The sequence below is a fragment of the Saimiri boliviensis genome, chromosome 21 (genome assembly GCF_048565385.1).
Source record: "Saimiri boliviensis isolate mSaiBol1 chromosome 21, mSaiBol1.pri, whole genome shotgun sequence".
Classification (NCBI taxonomy): Eukaryota; Metazoa; Chordata; class Mammalia; order Primates; family Cebidae; genus Saimiri; species Saimiri boliviensis.
The window spans coordinates 12,631,577-12,655,365 of record NC_133469.1 but is presented as its reverse complement, the minus strand read 5'-3'; the positions used below and the strand labels follow the sequence as shown (position 1 = coordinate 12,655,365).

Sequence of the window (23,789 nt, the reverse complement as noted above, 5' to 3'; positions counted from 1 at the left end):
TGCAAGCTGGCGCTGGGGACCCTCTTTCCTCGGTGGTAGAGGCCGGGCGGGGCTGCGCATGCGCGTAGAGAGCGGGCGGCAGGAGGCCGGTGGATCAAGGTAGCGTTGTGCTGCAGGGTCTTTGCGGGGAGTTTCGGGGAGCGCTTGGACCCAGGCTTCTGGGACGCGTCAGGTACGTCTCCGATTCCGGCGTCGCCGGGCAGCGCTGCCTAGGTTCACCTGGGGGGCCCGGGAACGCCCAGGCCTGGCCTGGAGAGAGGCGGCGGGAGGGCGACCCCGGGCGGTGGCCGCCCTCCTCTGTGTGTCTCCGCGGTTGTGAATTGGGGCGGTCATTCCTACCCGTAGGTCGCCGTGAAGGTGCGTGAGATCGTGCGTGTGAACGTTTGTTGTCAGCTTTTACCTGAGTCCGACAGCCCTGGGGGGCCCTACACCTGCGTAACATGCCTGTCTCTGAACTCCTTGGGGGACACGTATACTTTTGAGAATCCGATGAAAGCCAAAGATTCCTCCCTTATTTTCTTAGAATTAAATAAATATAATATATTTTACGGCCTGTTGGAAACGGAAAACCTTTGCATAATCATTAGTGATCAGTATCAATATCTATGGATTGGGAGACCACTTACTTGATCCTCTTTCCAGGGTCGTTGTGAGAATCAAGTGCACAGCTTCTCATAAACACTAAATACTATAACATCTTGTGATCCAGGTACTATTATTATTCCTCATTGCAAAGAAAGAAGCCGAAGCCCAGGGGGCATAAATGCTGGGGTCCCGCTGGGGGTAAGCAACAGAATGATCATTGGAAGCCAGGTGCTCCCCATTCACTTCCTTTGTGCTGAAAACGCTCTTCTTGGGAGTTTCACTAGAAAGAAGATTGCCTTGGGCCAAGGGGACAGCTTGTACCTCAAGTCCACGCGGATGCCCCAGAACCCCAGGATCTCAGCCGACCTGTTTGTGGATTATTAGATCTGATTTAAAAGGTAGCTAATCCGGCCGGGTGGGGTGGCTCCCGCTTGTAATCCCAGCACTTTGAGAGGCCGAGGTGGGCAGATCATGAGGTTAGGAGTTTGAGACCAGCCTGGCCAATGTGGTGAAACTCCATTACTACTAAAAATAAGAAAACTAGCCAGACATGGTGGTGCGCGCCTGTAGTCCCAGCTACTTGGGAGGCTGAGGCAGAAGAATCACTGAACCCAGGAAGTGGAGGTTGCAGTGAGCCAACACTGGCCTCTGCACTCCAGCCTGGGCAGCAGAGCGAGACTCTGTCAAAAAAAAAAAAAAAAGTAGCTAATCCAGACCCTTCCTCATCTGTAATATATGGATGACAGTTCCCAGCTGTAGTGTTATGAGAATTAGTGTGGTCATGAGTGAGGTGCCCCAGTTAAAGCCCCAGAAGTAAAGCAGCTGGGCCAAAGTCTAGCAGGCAGCTGAGAGCAGAGCCAGCCCTGAAACCTGGTTTTGTCCAGGCCATGTGCTCAGGCACAGTGCAGTCAGCATCAATGGGGACTTAGCTTATTTTTCTGTCTTCAAATGTCTCTGGATACTAGGAGTGTTGGGGACTGCTTTTTAACTGTGTTTTATTTTGTTTGTAAGTAAAACATGAATATATTCTCATTGTAATAATTCATTTAATCTTGAGTATTTAATATAATTTTATATTGTACCCTATGAAATTGCCACAATGTGACCTTTTTTTAACCTATAAAATGAATTTCATTCAAGTCAGTCATCCTACTCCCTTTTTCAAGTTTAACCACTATGAGCAATTTGGTGTATCCTTCTAGCTCTTTCTCTCTCTCTTTCTGTGTCTCTGTCTCTCTCTTTCTTTTTTTTCTCTCTCTTTCTTTCCTTTCTGTTGTAGTTTCGCTCTTGTTGCCTAGGTTGGCGAGATCTTGGCTCACTGAAACCTCCACCTCCCAAGTTCAAGCGCTTCTTCTGCCTCAGCTTCCCGAGTAGCTGGGATTACAGGCGCCTGCCACCACGCCCAACTAATTTTTATATTTTTAGTAGAGATGGGGTTTCACCATGTTGGCCAGGCTGGTCTTAAACTCCTGACCTCATGATTCACCCACCTCAGCCTCCCAAAGTGCTGGGATTGCAGGCGTGAGCCACTCCCTGGCCGAAAATGCATCTTTTAATGATGTGCCTCACATGTTACTAATACAAGGATAATTATTTATGTGTCTGTGTACAGGTACATATACACACACACACATACATATATACCTTTAGCCAACTGATCATGCCCTAGCATTTTCATTTTTAATATAGGTAGGAAAATGCCCACATCTCAAGAGGTACTGCAAGGAATGAAAAATAAACGAAGTGTGTCTAGCACTGTGCCTGACACATAGTAGATACACAGGAAGTGATATGAATTAGTTTTTGTTACTGTGCCCTTTGAAGAACTTTCCTCGTGGATATTCCTCTTATTTTATTCTTGTTCTGCCCTTTACATAAGATTATACATGTAAGATTCATGCTTTTCCCTCTCCTAACTGCTTTCTCTTCTCCAGCAGAGACAGCGCCAGGGCCTTACAGTGTGTTTTGGATGGTGATGACATAACATCAACCCCTCCCTCAGCATCTTGGTCCCCACCTGTCCCCTCCACTACCAGGGTGGAAGCATTCTGGTTTGTCCAAGTTTTAAAGTGCTGTGCCCAGGCCCAAAGGCCATCCCCTAGGTTGCTGGTCTATGATTGTTTTTATTTTTATTTTATTTTTTTGAGACAGAGTCTCGTTCTGTCATGCAGGCTGACGTGCAGTGGCACGATCTTGGCTCACCGTAAGCTCCGCCTCCAAGGTTCAAGCAGTTCTTGTGCCTCAGCCTCCTGAGTAGCTGGGATTACAGGTGAGCATCACCATTTCCAGCTAATTTTTGTATTTTTAAAATTTTCGCCATGTAGGCCAGGCTGGTCTCGAACTTCTGACTTCAGGTGATCCACCCACCTTGGCCCCGCAAAGTGCTGGGATTACAAGCGTGAGCCACCATATAATTGTTTTTAATTACAAACACATAACTACCAGGAAAGCTATCATGATCACATAACCCAAAATACCTTTATTTATTTATAAATTATATATACATATACTTAGGTATTGTATGTTATAAAACTTACAGAGAAGCTTCTAAACTTTTATCATTAATTTCAGTGAGATCGATTTCTCCCTCAGTGAAAACAGCCTGGAATTTTTTTTTCCTGTTCTCATTGGATACATGTCTTGCTGATTATCATGGATTCATACTTTGAATTCTGTTTTAATGATAATGTATCTAAAACCTTGTTTCAAAAATCTTGAAAAGATAGGGACCGCTCCTTCTGCCTTTTTTGGCCAATTTCTTGTCAGATTCAATTAACCTGTTACAGCTTTTAGTTCATGATGTAGTGAAGGAAGACCTTACTCCCAGGAGGAGGAGCAGTGAGGGTTCTGCTGTTTTCTTTTTGCTGACTTGTGCTGTCATTGTTGTTCTCTTCAGTCAATGGTTTTTGAGAAGGATTCTTTGTAAACTGTGTGTGTGCTGTAAGTTACAATTGGGTAATATAGGCAAGGCACAGTGGCTTATGCCTGTAATCCCAGCACTTTGGGAGGCGGAGGCGGGAGGTGGGAGGCGGAGGTGGGAGGTTCACGAGGTCAGGAGTTCGAGACTAGCCTGGCCAACATGGTGAAACCTTGTCTCTACTAAAAATGCAAAAATTAACCGGGTGTGGTAGCACACGCCTGTAGTCCCAACCACTTGGGAGGCTGAGGCAGGAGAATCATTTGAAACCCGGAGGTGGAGGATGCAGTGAGTTGAGACCATGCCATTGCACTCCAGCCTGGGTGACAGAGTGAGACTCCATCTCAAAAAAAAAAAAAAAAAAAAAAAAAAATTGGGTAATAAAGTCCAGGCATGGTGGCTCAGGCATGTAATCCTAGCACTTTGAGAGGCCAAGTTGGGCCAGTCACTTGAGCTCAGGAGTTCATTACCAGCCTGGGCAACATGGTGAAACCCCATCTGTACAAAAAATACAAAAATTAGCTGGGCCTGGTGGCGTGTGCCTGTGATCTCAGCTATTCGGGAAGCTGAGGCAGGAGAAGTGCTTGAGCCTGGGAGGTCGAGGCTGCAGTGAGCCAAGATCATGCCACTGCACTGTAGCCTGGGCGACAGAGTGAGACCCCGTCTTAAAATTTTTTTTGGTGATTTGTGTGAACAAAAGAACACTAACCCCTGTCTTATATCATATACAAAAATTAATTCAAGATGAATTATAGTCACAAATATGAAATGTAAACAATAATATTACCAGAAGTTAGCAAAAAATATCATCATGATCTTGGGGTAGGCAATGTTTTTTTGGTGGGGGAGTGGGGATGGGGTCTCACTCTGTCACTGGACAGGCTGGAGTGCAGTGGCATAATCTCAGCTCACTGCAACCTCTGGCTCCCGGTCGCAAGCAATCCTCCCACCTCTGCCTCCTGAGTAGCTGGGACCACAGGCACACACCACGGTGCCCAACTAATTTTTTGTATCTTTGATAAGATAGGGTTTTGCCATGTTGCCCAGGATGGTCTCAAACTCCCGGACTCAAGTGATCTGCCTGCCTCTGCCTGCCAAAGTGCTAGGATTATAGGTATAAGCCACCACACCTGGCCTGGGGTAGGCAAACATTTTATAATAGGATACAAACACTAATCATTAAAAAATACTAATAAATTGGGCTGGGCGTGGTGGCTCATGCCTATAATCCAAACACTTTGGGAGGCTGAGGTGGGCGGATCACCTGAGGTCAGGAATTCAAGACCACCCGGGCCAACATGGCAAAACCCCATCTCTACTAAAAATACAAAAATTAGTTGGGTGTGGTGGCAGGTGTCTGTAATCCCAGCTACTCAGGAGGCTGAGGCAGGAGAATTGCTTGAACCCAGGAGGCAAAGGTTGCAGTGAGTGGAGATCGTGTCACTGCCCTCCAGCCTGGGCAACAAAGTGAGACTCCATCTCTAAATAAATAAATGAAATAATGAATGAATGAATGTTGGATTTCATTACAATTAAGAACTTCTGGCTGGGTGCAGTGGCTCATGCCTGTACATGCCTCCTTTAGGAGGCCGAGGTGGGCAGATCACGATCACAAGGTCAAAAGATGGAGACCATCACGGCCAACATTGTGAAACCGCATCTGTACTAAAAATAAAAAAAAAATTAGCTTGGCGTGGTGGCGTGTGCCTGTAGTCCTAGCTACTTAGGAGGCTGAGGGAGGAAAATCACTTGAACCTGGAAGGCAGAAATTACAGTGAGCCAAGATTGTGCCACTGCACTCCAGCCTGGCAACAGAGCAAGACTCTGTCTCAAAAAAAAAAAAAACAAAACTTCATTGATCAAAAGAAGCTAATAAGAAATCAAAAAGAGGTCGGGCACAGTGGTTCATGCCTGTAATTCCAGCACTTTGGGAGGCCGAGGCAGATGAATAACTTGAGGTCAGGAGTTTGAGACCAGCCTGCTCTGGTCTTTACCAGCCTGGCTAACATAGCAAAACCCCTCTCTACTAAAAATAACAAAAATTAGCTGGGCATGGTGGCATGTGCTTGTAATCCCAGTTACTCTGGAGTCTGAGGCAGGAGAATCACTTGGACCTGGGAGGCAGAGGTTGTAGTGAGCTGAGATCATGCCACTGCACTCCAGCCTGATGACAGAGGGAGACTCTATCTTAAAAAAAAAAAAAAAAAAAAAAATGGCAAAAGACATGAACAAGCATGTCACAAAAGAGAGTATCCAGAACTGGGCATGGTGGCTCGTGCCTGTAATCCCAGTACTTTCAGAGGCTGAGGTGGGTGGATCGCCTGAGGTCAGGAGTTTGAGACCAGCCTGGCCAACATAGTAAAACTCCATCTCTACTAAAAATACAAAAAATTAGCCAGGCGTGGTGGTGCACATGTGTAATCCCAGCTACTCGGGAGGCAGAGGTCGCAGTGTGCCTAGATCGTACCATTGCACTCCAGCCTGGGCAACAAGAGTGAAAAAAAAATAAAAAAAGAGAGAGAGACAGAGTATCTATATATGTCCAAAAAGTATGTTAAATGGTGCTCAATTTAATTAGTTATTTGGGAAAAGCAAATTAAACAATGCAGCACTACTACATACCTGCCACAAAGGATAAGGTGAAAAAGATAGAAAGTACCAGATATTGACAAGGATCTTTTGCAAACTGCAGTTAGGAGTCTAAATTGGTACAATTACTTTGGAAAACCATTTGGCAGTATCTGCTAAAGCTAAATATATGAATGCTCTATGACTCTACAGTTCTACCTCTAAATATGGAACCAGAAAAGTGTGCATATGCATGTAGATATACATGCCCAAGCATCATGTTCTTAGCAGGCCTTTTTTTTTTTTTTTTGAGACAGGGTCTTGTTCTGTTGCTCAGACTGGAGTGTGCAGTGGGTGATCATAGCTCACTGCAGCCTCAAACTCCTGGGCTCAAGCAATCCTCCCACCTCAGCCCCCTGAGTAGCTAGGACTATAAGGGTACACCACCATGCCTGTCTGATTTTTCAATTTTTTTTTTTTTGTAGAAATGAGGTCTCATTATGTTGCCCAGGCTGGTCTTGAACTCCTGGCATCAAGTGATCCTTCTGCCTTGGCCTGCCAGGCATAAGCAACCATGCTTGGCCTAGCAGCACTATTTTTGATGGTCCGAAACTGGAAACCAGCTAGGCCTGGTGGTTCATGCGTGTAATCCCAGCACATTGGAAGGCTGAGGCAGGCGGATCACTTGAGCCCAAGAATTTAAGACCAGACTGGGCAACATGGCGAAACTCCCATCTCTATTAAAAATGCAAAAAATTAGCTAGTGTGATGGTGTGTACCTGTAGTTCTAGCTGCTCATGAGACTGAGGTGGGAGGGTCACCTGAGCCTGAGAGGTCGAGGCTGCAGTGAGCAGACATAGCACCACTGCACTCCAACCTGGGGGACCGGAATGAGAACCTATCTTAAAAAACAAAACAAAAATTAAAAAAAACAAAAAACAAAAAACTAGAAGCAGCTCAAATGTCCATCTCTGTAGACAAGTAAATTTTGCTGTGTTTATACAATAGAGTATTATCCAGCAATGCAAATGAACAAACCGTAACTACACACAGCTGCATGGATAAATGTCAGAAACATGACGTTGAATGTGAGAAGCCAGATGCAAATGAGGACTCCCTGTACAATTCCATGCATGTAAAGTGGCCAGGTGAGGCTTATGGAATGCTGAAATGCTCTGGATCCCGATCTGGAGGGTGGTTTAAATAATTTTTTTGAGTCAGCACATTGGTTCACACCTGTAATCCCAGCACTTTGGGAGGCCAAGGTGGGCCAATCACTTGAGGTCAGTAGTTTAAGATTAGCCTGGCTAACATGGTGAAAGCCTGTCTCTACTAAAAATGCAAAAATTAGCCGGGCATGGTGGCACACGCCTGTAATCCCAGCTATTTTCGAGGCTGAGGCATGAGAATGACTTGAACCTAAGAGGCAGAGGTTGTAGTGAGCCAAGATTATGCCACTGCGCTCCAGCCTGGGCGACAGAGCAAGGCTCTGTCTCAAAAAATTAATCATAAATAAAAAGTTAAAAATTTTTAAATTATTTGATTTTAATTATTTTTAGAGACAAGGGTCTCACTATGTTGCTCAGGCTGGTCTTGAACTCTTGGGCTCAAGCAGTCCTCCTACCTTGTCCTCCCAATGTGCTGGGATTTCAGGTTTGAGTCCATGCCTGGACCTGAACAGTGGTTATACTTGTATAGTAAAAACTCATGAAACCTTACCCTTATGATCTGTAGTAGACTTTTCTGTATTAACGTCATATATTTTCTTTTTTAATTTTTTATCTTTTTTTTTTTTTTTTTTTTGGTGGAGACGGGTCCTGCTAAGTTTCCCAGGCTGGTTTTGAACTCCTGTGCTCAAGCAGTCCTCCTGCCCTGGCCTCCCAAAGTCCTGGGATTACAGGTGTGAGCCACTGTACCCAGCCTAAATTAAAAGTTCGCTTCTCCCCTTTTTTTCTTTCCCAAAAACCTGGGTGTTATCAGTAAATCTACGTAAGTAGGCCTAGGTGAATTGCAGTAGGTTGCACTATGCTGAAAGCAAATGTACGGGGCAGGGAGGTCCAGCTCTGCCACAGCCTAGACCTGCCCCCTTTTCAGGACACCTCACCTCACCTTCATAACAGGACAGGTAACCTGACATATGAGATGACAAGTGACACTGGTGACAAGTGAGGGGCATTGTTATCAAAAAGGAAATAAAAGCGTAGCTTTATTTCTCTTTCTTTTTTTTTGGTGGGTGGTGGGGGGGAACAGAGTTTCACTCTTGTTGTCCAGGCTGGAGTGCAGTGGCGCAGTCTCAGCTTACTGCAGCCTCCACCTCCCGGGCTCAAGTGATTCTCTTGCCTCAGCCTCCTGAGTGGCTGGGATTACAGGCATGCACCACCATGCCCAGCTAATGTTGTATTTTTAGTAGAGACAGAGTTTTTCCGTGTTGATCAGGCTGATCTTGAACTCCTGACTTCAGGTAATCCGTCTACCTTGGCCTCCCAAAATGCTGGGATTACAAGCATGAGCCACTGCCTCTGGCCATTTCTTTATTATTATTTTTTTGGAGACAAGGTCTTGCTCTTTCACACAGGCTGGAGTGCAGTGGCATGATCATAGCTCACCGGAGGCTCAAATTCATGGGTTCAAGTGATCCTCCCACCTCAGCCTACTGAATAGCTGAGACTACAGGCATGTACCACCATGCCCGGGCAATTTTTGTATTTTTTGTAGAGCAAGGTTTTGCCATGTTGGCCAGGCTGGTCTTGGATCCTGGGCTCAAGCGATCTGTCTGTCTCAGCCTCCTGCGTAACTGAGACTGTAGGTGTACACCACCATGCCAGGCTAATTTTTTTTTTTTTTTTTTTTTTGAGACGGTCTCTCACTCCATAGCCTAGCCTGGAGAGCAGCAGTGGATCACAGCTCACGGAGCCTCAGTCTCCCTGGGTTCCAGCCATCCTCCCACCTCAGCTTCCCAAGTAGTTAGGACTACAGGCATGTGCCACTGTGCCCCACCCAAAAATCTTAGCATACCACGTAGCACAGAGAGAGCATTCAGCACATGGGAGCTTTTTTTTTTTTTTTTTTTTAAACGAAAGCTTTCCTGCACAACACATGGGAATCCATTTTGTGCTGCTGTAACAGATTACCCCAGATTGGGTAATTTATAGAGAAAAGAAGGCCGGGTGGCTCACACCTGTAATCCCAGCACTGTGGGAGGCCAAGGCAGGCGGATCATGATCATGAGGTCAGCAGATCGAGACCATCCTGGCCAACATGGTGAAACCCTGTCTCTGCTAAAAATATAAAAATTAGCTGGGCATAGTGGTGTGCGCCTGTAGTCTCAGCTACTCAGGAGGCTGAGGCAGGAGAACTGCTTCAACCCGGGAGGTGAAGGTTGCAGTCAGCCGAGATTGCCCCACTGCACTCCAACCTGGGCGACAGAGTGAGACTTTGTCTCAAAAAAAAAAATTAATAAATAAAAGAAAAGAAGTTTATTTGGTTCACAGTTCTGGAGACTGGGAAGTCCAAGAGCATGGTGCAAGTATTTGGTGAGGGTCATCCGATGTGAGGCAGAAGGTGCACACGGGGAGCACGTGCATGAGACAGAAGCATGTCAGCAGAACTTACCCTTTTACCAGGAGCCCACTCCTGAGATAGCTAACCTACTCCCATGACAACAGCATTAATCCACTCAGGAGAGCAGAGCTCACATGGGCCAGTCACCCCTTAAAGGCTCGCCCCTCTTAATACTGTTACCATGGCAGTGAAATTTTAACATGAGTCTTGGTGGCGAGATTCAAACCATAGCACCAGGATCGTTAGTAGCCACATGATAAAATGTATGTTTTCAAGATTAGAGGACAATGGCGTAAGGTCAGTGATCCAGCTGTCTTTTCCCCCTAACTTTTTCTGATACTAGGTGAAGGGAGCACTGGCTTTGCCTTCATGAGGCCAAAGATGCCCTTCTTTGGGAATACATTCAGTCCAAAGAAGACACCTCCTCGGAAGTCTGCATCTCTCTCCAACTTGCATTCTGTGAGTGTCGGTACTGGGGTCGGCCCAGTGTGCAGCATGAGTTGAGTGCTGAGTGTGTGGCTGAATGGAAATGGGTCCTCCGGAGGCATCATTGCAGGAGGGCATCCTTTCTATCCATGTGATTGCTATTGCTGATAACATTTTCGAACTCTTGTTTGGGAATGATTGTCAGAGCTTGTTTATCCAGGAACCTAAGAAGACAATCTCGTTATGATATTTGATCCCAAACACTATTATTCAGTTTTTTTTTTGTTGTTTTTTTTTTTGAGATGGAGTCTTTCTTCCCTTGAGTGGTGCATTCTCAGCTCACTGTAACCTCCACCTCCTGGGTTCAAGTGATTCTCCTTCCTCAGCCTCCTGAGCGAGTAGCTGGGATTGTAGGTGCCTGCCACCATGCCTGGCTAATTTTTTTTTTTTTTTTGAGATGGAGTTTCACTCTTGTTGCCCAGGCTGGAGTGCAGTGGCGTGATCTCAGCTCACTGCAACATCTGCCTCCCGGGCTCAAGTGATTCTCCTGCCTCAGCCTCCTAAGTAGCTGGGATTACAGGCATGTGCCACTATGCCCAGCTAATTTTGCACATTTTTGAGCAGAGACAGGGTTTCTCCATGTTGGTCAGGCTGGTCTCGAACTCTTGACCTCAGATCCTCTGCCTGCCTCGGCCTCTCAAAGTGCTGGGATTACAGGCATGAGTCACCATGCCCGGCTTAGAATGTTCTTCTCTATTGATTAATTCAGGAGCTATTGATTGATACCTTTCTATGTGGCAGGCACTCTTCTAAGCACTGGCAGGCAGAAGTGGATGAAGGAGGGGAGAGGAAAAACACCCAATCCCTGCCTTCATGGGGCAGATATTTTAATGGAAGACTACAGAAAATAAGCACATTTAAATCAGAGGGTGATAGGTGGTAGACAGCAAAACAAAGCATAGGCCTGAGAAGGGGTGTTTCTGAGTAGTGGGTACAGAACTGTCATCTTCACCAGGGTGGTCAGGAAGGCCTGACTGAGAAAGGGACATTTGTGCACTTCCCTGAAGGTCTCTCCCTGTTGAGCCGCTCTTGAGGAAGATCTGGTCATACTCATCCCTGGATACCCAGTACTGAGTCCTGAATTAGGGTGGGTGTTCAGTGAGTTGTAGAAATGAATATATGGGCTGGGTGCAGTGGCTCATGCCTGTAATTCCAGCACTTTAGGAGGTTGAGGCATCACTTGAGGTCAGGAGTTTGACACCAGCCTGGACAATGTGGTGAAACTCCGACTCTACCTTAAAAAACACAAAAATTAGGCCGGGTGCAGTGGCTCATGCCTGTAATCTCAGCACTTTGAGAGGCTGAGGCGGATGGATCACAAAGTCAGGAGTTCAAGACCAGCCTGGCCAAATTTGGTGAAACCTCGTGTCTACTAAAAAATAGAAAAATTAGTCAGGTGTGGTGGCACACGTCTGTAGTCCCAGCTACTTGGGAGGCTAAGGCAGGAAAATCACTTGAACCCGGGAGGCGGAAGTTGCAGTGAGCCGTGATTGCGCCACTGCACTCCAGCCTGGGCGACAGAACGAGACTCCGTCTCAAACAAAACAAAACAAAAATTAGCCAGATGTGGTGGTACACGCCTGTAGTCCCAGCTACTCGGAGGCTGATGTGGGAGGATCACTTGAACCTGGGAGGTGGAAGCTGCAGTGAACTGAGATGGTGCCACTGTACTCCAGCCTGGGCGACAGAGGGAAACTATATCAAAAAAGAGAGAAAGAAAAGAAATGACTATGTAAATTGTACTGTTGCACATTAAGAAGCAACTCCTCTTCTTCCTGTTAGAATTTCACATCTTTTCCACAACATATGTAGCTCTATATTAAGAAAATGATAACTTAGGGGACTATTATATTTAAAAAGGATTTTTCACTTGATTAACAATTTACAGTAGGATTGCTTCAACTATTAAGTGTCTAGTAGATGTAAAATAATTCAATTTATAAATTTCAGTATATATACCTTTTCTAGAAAACATCTAATATAAAAAACAGTATTTTTTTATCTTGTAATTAAACTTTTGCTGTACATCATCTGATTTTATGGCCTTTACAAAAATCATTAAAGGTGCCAGGTAATGATTAGAAAAATAAGTTAGTGGGTTACATTGTTAGGGGAAGAGGAGCTGGAATGAGGGCAAGTTCCGGGCCTGCTGAAGCTGTCACATAGCGTCTCGCCCACAGTTGGACCGGTCAACCCGGGAGGTGGAGCTGGGCTTGGAATATGGATCCCCCACTATGAACCTGGCAGGGCAGAGCCTGAAGTTTGAAAATGGCCAGTGGATAGCAGGTGAGCTGCACTTCCTGCCATCTCATCAATCAGGGTTGTAGAAGGAAACCCCCCTTTAACTGGTTCTGTCCTTCCTCCAGAGACAGGGGTTAGTGGAGGTGTGGACCGGAGGGAGGTCCAGCGCCTTCGCAGGCGGAACCAGCAGCTGGAGGAAGAAAACAATCTCTTGCGGCTGAAAGTGGACATCCTGTTAGACATGGTGAGGCGGGTGATGGGGAAGAGATGCCTAGGTTCTCCTTTCGGGGAGGCTCCACCTCGAGTCATTTAAGCCAACAGATACCTCCTCAATGCCAGTTTGGCCAGGTACGTTGCTTTGTATCCCAAGACACACGCGAGAAACAAGACACAGTTCGTGCCCACGGTCTAGAGGTAGGTGGGCCGTATGATGACGGCAGTGGTAAGAACCCGGCTGGAGTCTGCACAGCGTCTGCACAGCACACGAGGGAGAAGTCAATTCTGTCAGGTCAGGAGAGCTTCCCAGAGGAAGGGATATCTGAGCTGAAAGTAGAAGGATAATGGCAGGAATGGAGGTTGGGATGGAAGCATCCCAGGAAGAGGGGAGGAGCTGGTTCATAGGCATTAATTAATACCCAGCACAGACCTGCTGAGAGGCTCACACTGTGTTAGCGTTGGTTTCTTGTGGCTATTAAAAATCCAGCAACCCATTGGGCCTAGAGGAGCCTGTGAAGATTCAGAGACAAGAGAGCACACACGGTGGTGGTGAAGAGCACATACACTCTGTAGCAAAATGGCCTGGGCTCCTTGCCCAGCTCTGCTATTGACTAACTGCTCTGCGATTTAATTTCTTCAGCAATAAATGGCGTAACAGCTAATTGTGGGGGTACACTCCTGGAGTCCCAGCTGTTCAGGAAGCTAAGACAGGAGGATGGCTTAACCCCAGGAGTTTGAGACCATCCTGGGCAACAAAACAAGACCCTGTCTTTTTTTGTTGTTTTTTTGGGACAGTGCCCAGGCTGGAGTGCAATGGTGTGATCTCAGCTTACCACAACCTCCGCATCCCGGGTTCAAGCAATTCTTCTGCCTCAGCCTCCCAAGTAGCTGGGATTACAGGCCCGTGCCACCATACCTGAATAATTTTGTATTTTTAGTAGAGATGGGGTTTCTCCATGTTGGTGAGGCTGGTCTCAAACTCCCAACCTTAGGTGATCTGCCTGCTTCAGCCTCCCCAAGTGCTGGGATTACAGGCGTGAGTCACCGCACACTGCTGACTCTGACATTTTTTTTTTTTTTTTGAGACGGAGTTTCGCTCTTGTTACCCAGGCTGGAGTGCAATGGTGCGATCTCGGCTCACCGCAACCTCCGCCTCCTGGGCTCAGGCAATTCTCCTGCCTCAGCCTCCTGAGTAGCTGGGATTACAGGCACATGCCACCATGCCCAGCTAATTTTTTGCACTTTTAGTAGAGATGGGGTTTCACCATGTTGACCAGGATGGTCTCGATCTCTCGACCTCGTGATCCACCCGCCTCGGCCTCCCAAAGTGCTGGGATTACAGGCTTGAGCCACCGCGCCCGGCGACTCTGACTTTTTTTAAAAAAAAAAAAAAGGACTAGGCTGCGTGCGGTGGCTCACGTCTATAATCCCAGCACTTTGGGAGGCTGAGGCGGGTGGATCATGAGGTCAACAGTTTGAGACCAGCCTGACCAACGTGGTGAAACCCCGTCTCTACTAAAAATACAAAAATTAGCCGGGTGTGGTGGCATGCACCTGTAATCCCAGCTATTCGGGAGGCTAAGGCAGGAGAATCGCTTGAACCTGATAGGCGGAGGTTGCAGTGGGCTGAGATAATTTTTACTTGTATTTATTTATTTTTTTGAGACAAAGTCTTGCTCTGTAGCCCAGACTGGAATGCAGTAGCATGATCTCTGTTCACTGCAACCTCTGCCTCTCGGATTCAAGTGATTCTTCTGCCTTGTCCTCCTGAGTAACTGAGATTATAGGCTCCCACCACCACACCTGTTTAATTTTTGCATTTTCACTAGAGAAGGGGTTTCACCATGTTGGCCAGGCTGGTCTGAAATTCCTGACCTCAAGTGATTAGCCTGCCTCAGCCTCCCAAAGTGCTGAGATTACAGGCATGAGCCACTGCACCTCGCTTGGATGGTTTTTTAAAAATGAGCATAATAAGGCCGGGCGCGGTGGCTCAAGCCTGTAATCCCAGCACTTTGGGAGGCCGAGGCGGGTGGATCACGAGGTCAAGAGATCGAGACCATCCTGGTCAACATGGTGAAACCCCGTCTCTACTAAAAATACTAAAAATTAGCTGGGCATGGTGGCGTGTGCCTGTAATCCCAGCTACTCAGGAGGCTGAGGCAGGAGAATTGCCTGAACCCAGGAGGCGGAGGTTGTGGTGAGCCGAGACTGCACCATTGCACTCCAGCCTGGGCAACAAGAGCGAAACTCTGTCTCAAAAAAAAAAAAAAAAAAAAAAAATGAGCATAATTGTAGTATGTACCTCATAGTGAGTTAGTACAAGAAAAGCAGCCAACCTGAGCGATAGAGCGAGACCCTGTCTCAAAAAATGAAAACAAAAAACAAACAAACAACCCTAAGGAGGAAAGTGGCATTCTTTTTCAAACATTTTTTTCCCCTAATCCCCATTATGGGAGCTACAGCGTAGAAGCAACTTAAACTCTGATCTCTTAGCCTTAGATTCACCAGTATCTGTCTTTGACATCCTCTGAGACCTGCTCTACTTCATGCAGGGAGTACCATGTGCTTGTGGGTGACAGCCTGCTGACAGAGTGCACTGTGAATATTCTTCAAGTACTTGTGGTCCTGGGTCATCAGGTGCTTGCATTCTACCCAGGTACAGAGGGCTTCCCATCATGGAGGCCAGCAGCATCAGAGAAGCGCCAGGGGCCTTTCCTCCGCGTGTAGGGCCGGCCTTGCAAACCTGAAACATCTCCTAGAAATGTCCTGCCTTCTAACAGCTGCTGCTTTACTTTCAGCTCTCAGAGTCCACTGCCGAATCCCAATTAATGGAGAAGGAACTGGATGAACTGAGGATCAGCCGGAAGAGAAAATGAAGACTCCAGAGGCATTCATTACGGAGTAGGATGTGGCTAAGTGCTTTTTTTTTTCCGGTCAGACTAGCGGATTTGGTCCTGGGAGAGAGTATAATTTAATGGGACCCACAGGCACTGGCACCCTTGGGTTGGCAATCGAAGGTGACATGGAATGGAGAAGACCAAGATTCCAGATGGGGGCAGTAATGAGAAGGCGCTTCACATGCACTGTCTGCAGATGCCAGTCTGAAAACCAGACTGCGTGGAGGTCTGGGTCTGCTGACGAGCTTTTGGGCGCTCCCCACACACATAAGCTTGCAAACACACACGTCCCAGAATAGCTCTGTTGGGCCCTGTTGGGAGAAGTGGCTGGAGTTCATTCTCTCACCCGCTTACGTAGGTGTTTAGGTGTGGCGGCAGTTCTGCAGAGCTCTATGTTGGGGGTCATGAATGTGCGGCTCTCCTGGCTCTTAAAGGCAGCCCTCTCTCTTCCTGCCTTTAAAGAATCCTCCTCCCTCACACCCAGCCTCCTCTGGCCTCTGCTTCTCAACAGCAAGCACCAGCCTTCCTCAGCAACACTATGTTTTATGCTACTTTCCTGTTTGCACTACTTTTTTATTAAATGATCTTAAATGATCTTTCTGTGACCAAAGTGACTAAAAAGAGAAGCATGAATTCCTCAAGAAGTAAATGGAGCTGGTCAGGCATGGTGGCTCACACCTGTAATCCCAGCACTTTGGGACGCTGAGGTGGGTGAATCACCTGAGGTCAGGAGTTCAAGAGCAGCCTGGCCAATAGAGTGAAACCCCATCTCTACTAAAAATACAAAAGTTAGGCTGGTTGCAGTGGCTCACACCTGTAATCCCAGCACTTTGGGAGGCCGAGGTGGGAAGATCATGAGATCAGGAGATTGAGACCATCCTGGCCAATGTAGTGAAACTCTGTCTCTAGTAAAAATAACAAAAATTAGCTGGACATGGTGGCGGGCACCTGTAGTTCCAGCTATTTGGGAGGCTGAGGCAGGAGAATTGCTTGAACCAAGGAGGCAGAGGTTGCAGTGAGCCGAGGTCACACCACTGCACTCCAGTGTGGTGACAGAGTGAGACTCCATCTCAAAAAAGAAAAAAAAAAAAGAATTAAATGGAACCTGGCCAGGTGTGGTGACTCACACTTGTAATCCCAGCACTTTGAGAGGCTGAGGTGGCTGATTGCTTTAGCTCAGGAGTTCAAGACCTGGCAATAGCAAAACAAAATACAAAAACTCATATTGCCAGGCATGGTGGTGCACACTCATAGTCCCAGCCTCTCAGGAGGCTGAGATGGGAGGATCACCTGAGTCCAGGAAGGTTGAGGCTGCAGTGAGCTGTGATTGCTCCACTGCACTCCAGCCTGGGTGACAGAACAAGATCCTGTTTAAAAAAATATATATATGGGCCGGGCGCGGTGGCTCAAGCCTGTAATCCCAGCACTTTGGGAGGCCGAGGCGGGTGGATCACGAGGTCAAGAGATCGAGACCATCCTGGTCAACATGGTGAAACCCCGTCTCTACCAAAAATACAAAAAATTAGCTGGGCATGGTAGCGTGTGCCTGTAATCCCAGCTACTCAGGAGGCTGAGGCAGGAGAATTGCCTGAACCCAGGAGGCAGAGGTTGCGGTGAGCCGAGATCGCGCCATTGCACTCCAGCCTGGGTAACAAGAGCGAAACTCCCTCTCATAAAAAAAAAAAAAAAACTCCCTCTCATAAAAAAAAAAAATATATATATATATATATATATATATATGGAGCCTACAGTCTAAGCTTCTGTTGCTCCATCCAAAGACAGAATTGGCCAGGCGCAGTGGCTCACACCTGTAATCCCAGCACTTTGGAAGGCCAAGGCAGGTGGATCGTCTGAGGTCAGGAGTTTGAGACCAGCCTGGCCCAGATGGTGAAACCCCGTATCTACTAAAAATACAAAAGAAAATAAGCTGGGTGGGTGGCACACGCCCGTAGTCTCAGCTACTTGGGAGGCTGAGGCAGGAGAATTGCTTGAACCTGGGAGATGGGGGTTGTGAGATTGCGCCACTGCACTCTAGCCTGGGTGACAGAGCAAGACTCCATCTCAAAAAAAAAAAAGTGTTTAGGGTGTGAGGAAATGTCATGCTTGCTGAAGAGCATTCCAGCTGTCCTGGGCGATTGGCAGAGGCTGATGCCAAACAGAAACAGTCTCTGCTCAAATTTACCTGCCCTCCTGCTTCATGGAGTTGGGACTGGACAGGAGCTGGCAGGGACCTAGTGGTTGGTGTGAGAATTTGTGCCTTAGGCAGTGTGAGCTGGACTTCTCTGGCAAGAGGAGAGACTCCAGCTCCTGAAGTCAAGTGGGAAGGAACTGAGGGGGTGGGGGCATGGAGCCCAGGGTTTTAGACTGGGGGCAGGCTACCATGGTTCGCCACTGCTGAATGCCTGGTACATGCCTGACACCAGGCGCTTTTGCTTGCACTGTCTCGTTTCCCCTTCAGCTCAGCCCTGTGTGGCAGGGGCTGTCAGCACATCCATCTGCGGAGAGGGAAACAAACTCTGGGAGATTCAGACACTGATCGAGGACCACACAGTGGAGGCTGGAGCCTGAGTCACAGCCCACTGTGAAGAGAGGAGCTAGGGGCAGCCTCAGAGGGAGCCGCTGTCTGCAGTCCATCCTTACCACCAGCAAAGCACTCTGTATGGGGGATGGATCAAAGGGCATATTTGTAGCTCCAACCCATAACCTTTCTGCTACAAGAGAGAATGTTTAATACAGAAGAAGTTGGAAAAGGATCCACATACATCGCAGTGTCAATCTTCAGATGCAGATAATAGGAGCAATGGAGTTTGCTTATGCCTCGGCTGGTTATCATTGGGGACCCTTTGTTAAGTACTCCTGATGCCGGACACCTCATTCTCAGGACAGTTTTTCAAGTTTGTTGTCCCCATCCCTGTTTTTTAGATGAAGAAACCAACCCAGCAGGGTGACACAGTGGAAGGGGTGGAACCGGGACTGAAACCCTGGGCATCATGTGGGCATATTTGGTTGTCACAATGATGTGGGTCCCCTACCATCACCACCATTAGGACCGAAACACCCTGCGGTAGGAGGGGCAGCTCTGCAGTGAAGAAGGAATTTAAGTTAGCCACGTGTGGTGACACACAACTGTAACCCCAGCTACTTTGGAGGCAGAGGTGGGAAGATCCCTTAACCTGGCAGATTGAGGATTCAGTGAGCCAAGATTGTCTCCAGCCTGTGTGACAGGGCAAGACACTGTCTTTTTAAAAAAAATTTTTAGCCGGGCGCGGTGGCTCAAGCCTGTAATCCCAGCACTTTGGGAGGCCGAGGCGGGTGGATCACGAGGTCGAGAGATCGAGACCATCCTGGTCAACATGGTGAAACCCCGTCTCTACTAAAAAGTGCAAAAAAATAGCTGGGCATGGTGGCACGTGCCTGTAATCCCAGCTACTCAGGAGGCTGAGGCAGGAGAATTGCCTGAGCCCAGGAGGCGGAGGTTGTGGTGAGCCGAGATCGCGCCATTGCACTCCAGCCTGGGTAACAAGGGCGAAACTCCGTCTCAAAAAAAAAAAAAAAAAAAAAAAAAAATTTTTTTAAAGGGCCAGGCGAGGTGGCTCATAACCTGTAATCCTAGCACTTTTGGAGGCTGAGGCAGGTGGATCACGAGGTCAGGAGTTTGAGACCAGCCTAGCCAAAGTGGTGAAACCCCGTCACTACTAAAAATAAAAAACTAGCTGGCTGTGGTGGCAGGTGCCTGTAATCCCAGCTACTCCAGAGGCTGAAGCAGGAGAATCGCTTGAACCCGGGAGGCAGAGGTTGCAATAAGCTGAGATCACACCACTGCACTCCAACCTGGGCAAAAGAGCAAAACTTTAAAAAAAGTCCTGGCACGGTGCCTCATGCCTGTAATCCCAGCACTTTGGGAGGCAGAGAAGGGAGGATCACTTGAAGTCAGGAGTTGGAGACCAGCCTGGCCAACATGGTGAAACCCTGTCTACTAAAAATACAAAAATTAGCCTGGTGTGGTGGCAGGCACCTAATCTCAGCTACTAGGGAGGCTGAGGCAGGAGAATCGTGTGAACCCAGGAGGCAGAGGTTGCAGGGAGCTGAGACTGTGCCACTGCCCTCCAGCCTAGGCAACAGCACAAACCTCCCATATCAAAAAAAGAAAAAAGAATGAAGGTTCTGTGGGCAAGAGGGAGGGAATGAGAGCAAGTGGGATGAGAGGCATTAATCAGAGAAAGTCTGAGTTTGAGTCCTTGCAAGGGGAACTGTGTGCACAACAGGACAGGTGAGGGTTACTGTGCACTTCTTAATGGGAGGGGCTTACAGCTTTCATAGGATTTTCCAAGGGACCCATGCCCCAACCCCTAAGAGTTTGCTGACACCCTTGTCCACTGCTGCGACCTCTGCCGTCCTGGCGAGTCTCACATGCCGTCTCTGCTGCTGAGCCTTCCTTTGGAAGCCTTCAGCAATGCCTCAGCCCTCTGGTTTTCCTCTCTCTCCAACCTTTATTTATTTATTTATTTATTTATTTATTTATTTATTTTTGAGACGGAGTTTCACTCTTGTTACCCAGGCTGGAGTGCAATGGCGCGATCTCGGCTCACCGCAACCTCCGCCTCCTGGGTTCAGGCAATTCTCCTGCCTCAGCCTCCTGAGTAGCTGGGATTACAGGCACGTGCCACCATGCCCACCTAATTTTTTTGTATTTTTAGTGGAGACGGGGTTTCACCATGTTGACCAGGATGGTCTCGATCTCTCGACCTCGTGATCCACCCGCCTCGGCCTCCCAAAGTGCTGGGATTACAGGCTTGAGCCACCGCGCCCGGCGCCAACCTTTAAATGTCTGATTCCATAGGGCTCTGTCTTCTGTTCTCACTCTGCCTTTTTTTTTTTTTTAATGGAGTTTCATGCTGTTGCCCAGGCTGGAGTGCAGTGGCTCAATATCGGCTCACTGCAAACAACTCCGCCTCCTGGTTCAAGAGATTCTCCTGCCTGGGCCTCCTGAGTACCTGGGATTACAGGTGCCTGCCACCAAGCCTGGCTAGTTTTTGTACTTTTAGTAGAGATGGGGGTTTCACCATATTGGTCAGGCTGGTGTCAAACTCCTGACCTCAAGTGATCTGCCTGCCTCAGCCTCCCAAAATGCTGGGATTACAGGCGTGAGCCAACACGGCTGGGCACACTCTGCCTTTTCTAGATCATCTCATCTCCTCCCAGTTTTGAATACTCTGCATTGCATGATTTCCAATATTTTTTCTTATCCCTTGGAAATTCTGTAATTGTTGAAGGGGCTCTTTCATACTTAAACAGGTTTTTGTTTGTTTGTTTTGTTTTTTTTGTTTTTTTTTTGAGACGGAGTTTCGCTCTTGTTGCCCAGGCTGGAGTGCAATGGCGCGATCTCGGCTCACCGCAACCTCCGCCTCCTGGGTTCAGGCAATTCTCCTGTCTCAGCCTCCTGAGTAGCTGGGATTACAGGCACGTGCCACCATGCCCAGCTAATTTTTAGTATTTTTAGTAGAGACGGGGTTTCACCATGTTGACCAGGATGGTCTCGATCTCTTGACCTCGTGATCCACCCACCTCGGCCTCCCAAAGTGCTGGGATTACAGGCTTGAGCCACCGCGCCCAGCCAAACAGGTTTTTTTTAAAAAAGCATGTGTTGCTCTTACAAATATAAACAACATTCATTGGTTTTCCTGAAACTTCTCCACATTAACATTGCTAATTACTTTCCATTTGGAGTCAATGCACTTTGGGAGGCCTAGGCCAGTGGATCACCTGAGGTCAGGAGTTTGAGATCAGTCTGGCCAACGCAGTGAAACCCTGTCTCTACTAAAAATACAAAAAAATTAGCCAGGCATGGTGGCACACACCTGTAGTCCCAGCTACTTGGGAGGCTGAGGCAGGAGAATCGCTTGAGCCTAGGAGGTTTCAGTGAGCTGAGATCATGCCACTGCCCTCCAGCCTGGGCGACACAGCGAGACTCCGTCTCTAAATAAATAAATAAATAAATAAATTTATATCTGCATACTTTCTGACCAGCTCACCTATTTACTAGAAATCTATGTACAATGCCTTAGTTTCCTCATTTTTAAATTGGGGATAACAATGCCTACCACAGTGAGTTGCTGTGAAGATTAAATGAAGACACACTGTACCCACCCACACCCACAGGCGCCAGAGTGCTTGGTACTTAAGTGGTAACTCTAACCTTTGGCACATTGGGAAGATTTACCTGATGTCTTCCCAAACTACTAATTTATTCTCCAAGACACTAATTTATTCCTACCAATTAACATATGGCTCAGGAGAATGAAACTGGATTAGTGTTTCCCAAAGTGTGACTCCAGGGAGCCTTGTTAAAATGCAGGTTTCCAGGCAGGGTCTGGGGAAGGGGCTGCAGGCGCCCTGTCCACAAAGGTGGCAGAGAAGCCCCTAAAACAGTCCAAGAAACAGACCAAAGAGATGGACAAGGAAGATAAAGCTTTGGTCCTGGCCACAGGCAGAATTAAGAAATCTGGCAGCTGGGTGCGATGGCTCATGTCTATAATCCCAGCACTTTGGGAGGCCGAGGTGGGCACAAGGTCAGGAGTTCGAGACCAGCCTGGCCAATATGGTGAAACCCTGTCTCTACTAAAAATACAAAAATTAGCCAGGTGTGGTGGCGGGTGCCTATAGCTGAGGGAGGAGAATTGCTGGAACCCGGGAGGTGGAGGCTGCAGTGAGCCGAGATCATATTGCAGTCCAGCCTGGGTGACAGTGAGACTCTGTCTCAAAAGAAAAAAAAAAAAAGAAATCTGACAGGGAGAGGCACAGTGGCTCAGGCCTGTAATCCCAGGACTTGGGGAGGCTGAGGCAGGTGGATTGCTTGAGCCCCGGAGTTTGAGACCAGCCTAGGCAACATGGTGTTACCCTATCTTTTTATATATACATATGTATATACACACACACACACAGGCAAAATATATATAATATATAAATATGTATTTGCCAGGAGCAGTAGCTCAACGCCTGTAATCCTAGCACTTTGGGAGGCTGAGACGGCTGGATCACTTGAGGTCAGGAGCTCAAAACCAGCCTGGCCAACATGGTGAAATCCTGTCTCTACTAAAAATAAAATAAAAAAAAAATTAGTGAGGCATACTGGTGTCTGCCTGGGAGACAGCTACTTGGGAGGCTGAGGCAAAAGAATTGCTTCAACCTAGGAGGTGGAGGTTGCAGTGAGCCGAGATTGCACACTGCACTCTAGCCTGGGTGACAGAGTGAGATTCCACGTCTAAAAAATAAAAATAAAATTATATGTATTTATATATAAATTAGCTGGGCGTGGTAGTGGCACTCACCTGTGGTCCCAGCTACTTGGGAGGCTGAGATGGGATGATTGCTGGAAACTGGGAGGCAGAGGCAGAGGTTGCAGTGAGCAGAGGTCAAGCCACTGCACTCCAGGAAAAAAAAAAAAAGCTAAATAATCTGTCAAAAGAGAGCTGTTCCACTGTATTTTGTGCCTGCAGTGATGGTGGCCCTGACTCCATTCGTGTTTAAACATCAGGATTCCTGGCCACATCTTTGAACCAGGGAGGTGGAGGCTGCAGTGAGTTGAGATCATACCACTGCACTCCAGCCTGGGTGACAAAGTGAGACTTTGTCTAAAAAAAAAAAAAAAAAAATCCTATGCTAGAATAAAGTGTTGTCTTGGAGCCTGTTGCACATTTAAGAATAAACTTTAAAAGAAAATACGAGGCTGGGCGCGGTGGCTCACGAGGTCAGGAGTTCCAGACCAGCTTGGCAAACATGTCAAAAGCCTTTCTCTACTAAAAATACAAAAATTAGCCAGGCATGGTGGCCGGCACCTGTAATCCCAGCTACTGGGATGGCTGAGGCCAGAGAATCGCTTGAGCCCGGGCAGCGGAGGTTGCAGTGAGCCGAGATTGCGCCACTGCCCTCCAGCCTGGGCAACAGAGCAAGATTCCCGTCTCAAAAAAAAAAAAAAAAAAAAAAAAAAAGAAAAGAAAAGAAAGAAAAGAGAAAAAGAAAATACAGTGGCTCATCATCTCTTCCAGTTGTTTCACTCAGCAAGTAAAACCAGCCCAGAATCTTGCCAGAGTCAGCCCTTTGATCTTTGTTCTACCCTAAACTCTTATCGTCTGGAATTGAATCAACTCATTTGAAAAAAAGAAAAAAACAAGCAGTTTCTGGGCTCACCCTAAACCCACTGAACAGAATGACTGCGGTGGCACCCCGGAACCTTTCACAGGCCTCCCAGCTGCTGCTAATGCCCACTGAAGCCCGGACGCTCGGGTAGGGCCAAGGCTGCCGGACCGGCTGCAGGCGCT

The 23,789-nt window shown here is 47.5% G+C and overlaps 1 protein-coding gene across 15 annotated transcripts; it reads left to right on the top strand.

Moving 5' to 3' along the window:
- Positions 1 to 44: 44 nt before the first annotated feature.
- CBY1 (chibby 1, beta catenin antagonist) lies at positions 45 to 23,785 on the top strand. Of its 15 annotated transcripts, none has more exons than XM_074391355.1 (10): positions 45 to 172; positions 710 to 2,636; positions 2,757 to 2,854; positions 7,079 to 7,218; positions 9,975 to 10,090; positions 12,298 to 12,403; positions 12,484 to 12,602; positions 12,698 to 12,772; positions 15,373 to 15,475; positions 23,517 to 23,785. In XM_074391355.1, exons 4-9 carry the CDS (start codon positions 7,128 to 7,130, stop codon positions 15,448 to 15,450), a joined length of 585 nt encoding a protein of 194 aa, XP_074247456.1. In that variant the 5' UTR covers positions 45 to 172; positions 710 to 2,636; positions 2,757 to 2,854; positions 7,079 to 7,127; the 3' UTR covers positions 15,451 to 15,475; positions 23,517 to 23,785. The 15 variants fall into 15 exon arrangements, with proteins under 15 accessions (XP_074247456.1, XP_074247457.1, XP_074247455.1 ...); XM_074391356.1 differs by lacking the exon at positions 23,517 to 23,785 and adding an exon at positions 15,830 to 16,065; XM_074391354.1 differs by lacking the exon at positions 23,517 to 23,785 and having other exon boundaries at positions 15,373 to 16,065.
- The last annotated feature ends 4 nt before the right edge of the window (positions 23,786 to 23,789 follow it).

Bases quoted from the DNA above. Each gene is read 5' to 3' on its own strand.
- CBY1 (XM_039463001.2), top strand. From the start codon at position 7,128: ATGGATAAATGTCAGAAACATGACGTTGAATGTGAGAAGCCAGATGCA. The intron at 10,091-12,297 runs GTGAGTGTCGGT...TCTCGCCCACAG, and splicing joins CTCTCTCCAACTTGCATTCT to TTGGACCGGTCAACCCGGGA. The intron at 12,603-12,697 runs GTGAGGCGGGTG...CCTCAATGCCAG, and splicing joins TGGACATCCTGTTAGACATG to TTTGGCCAGGTACGTTGCTT.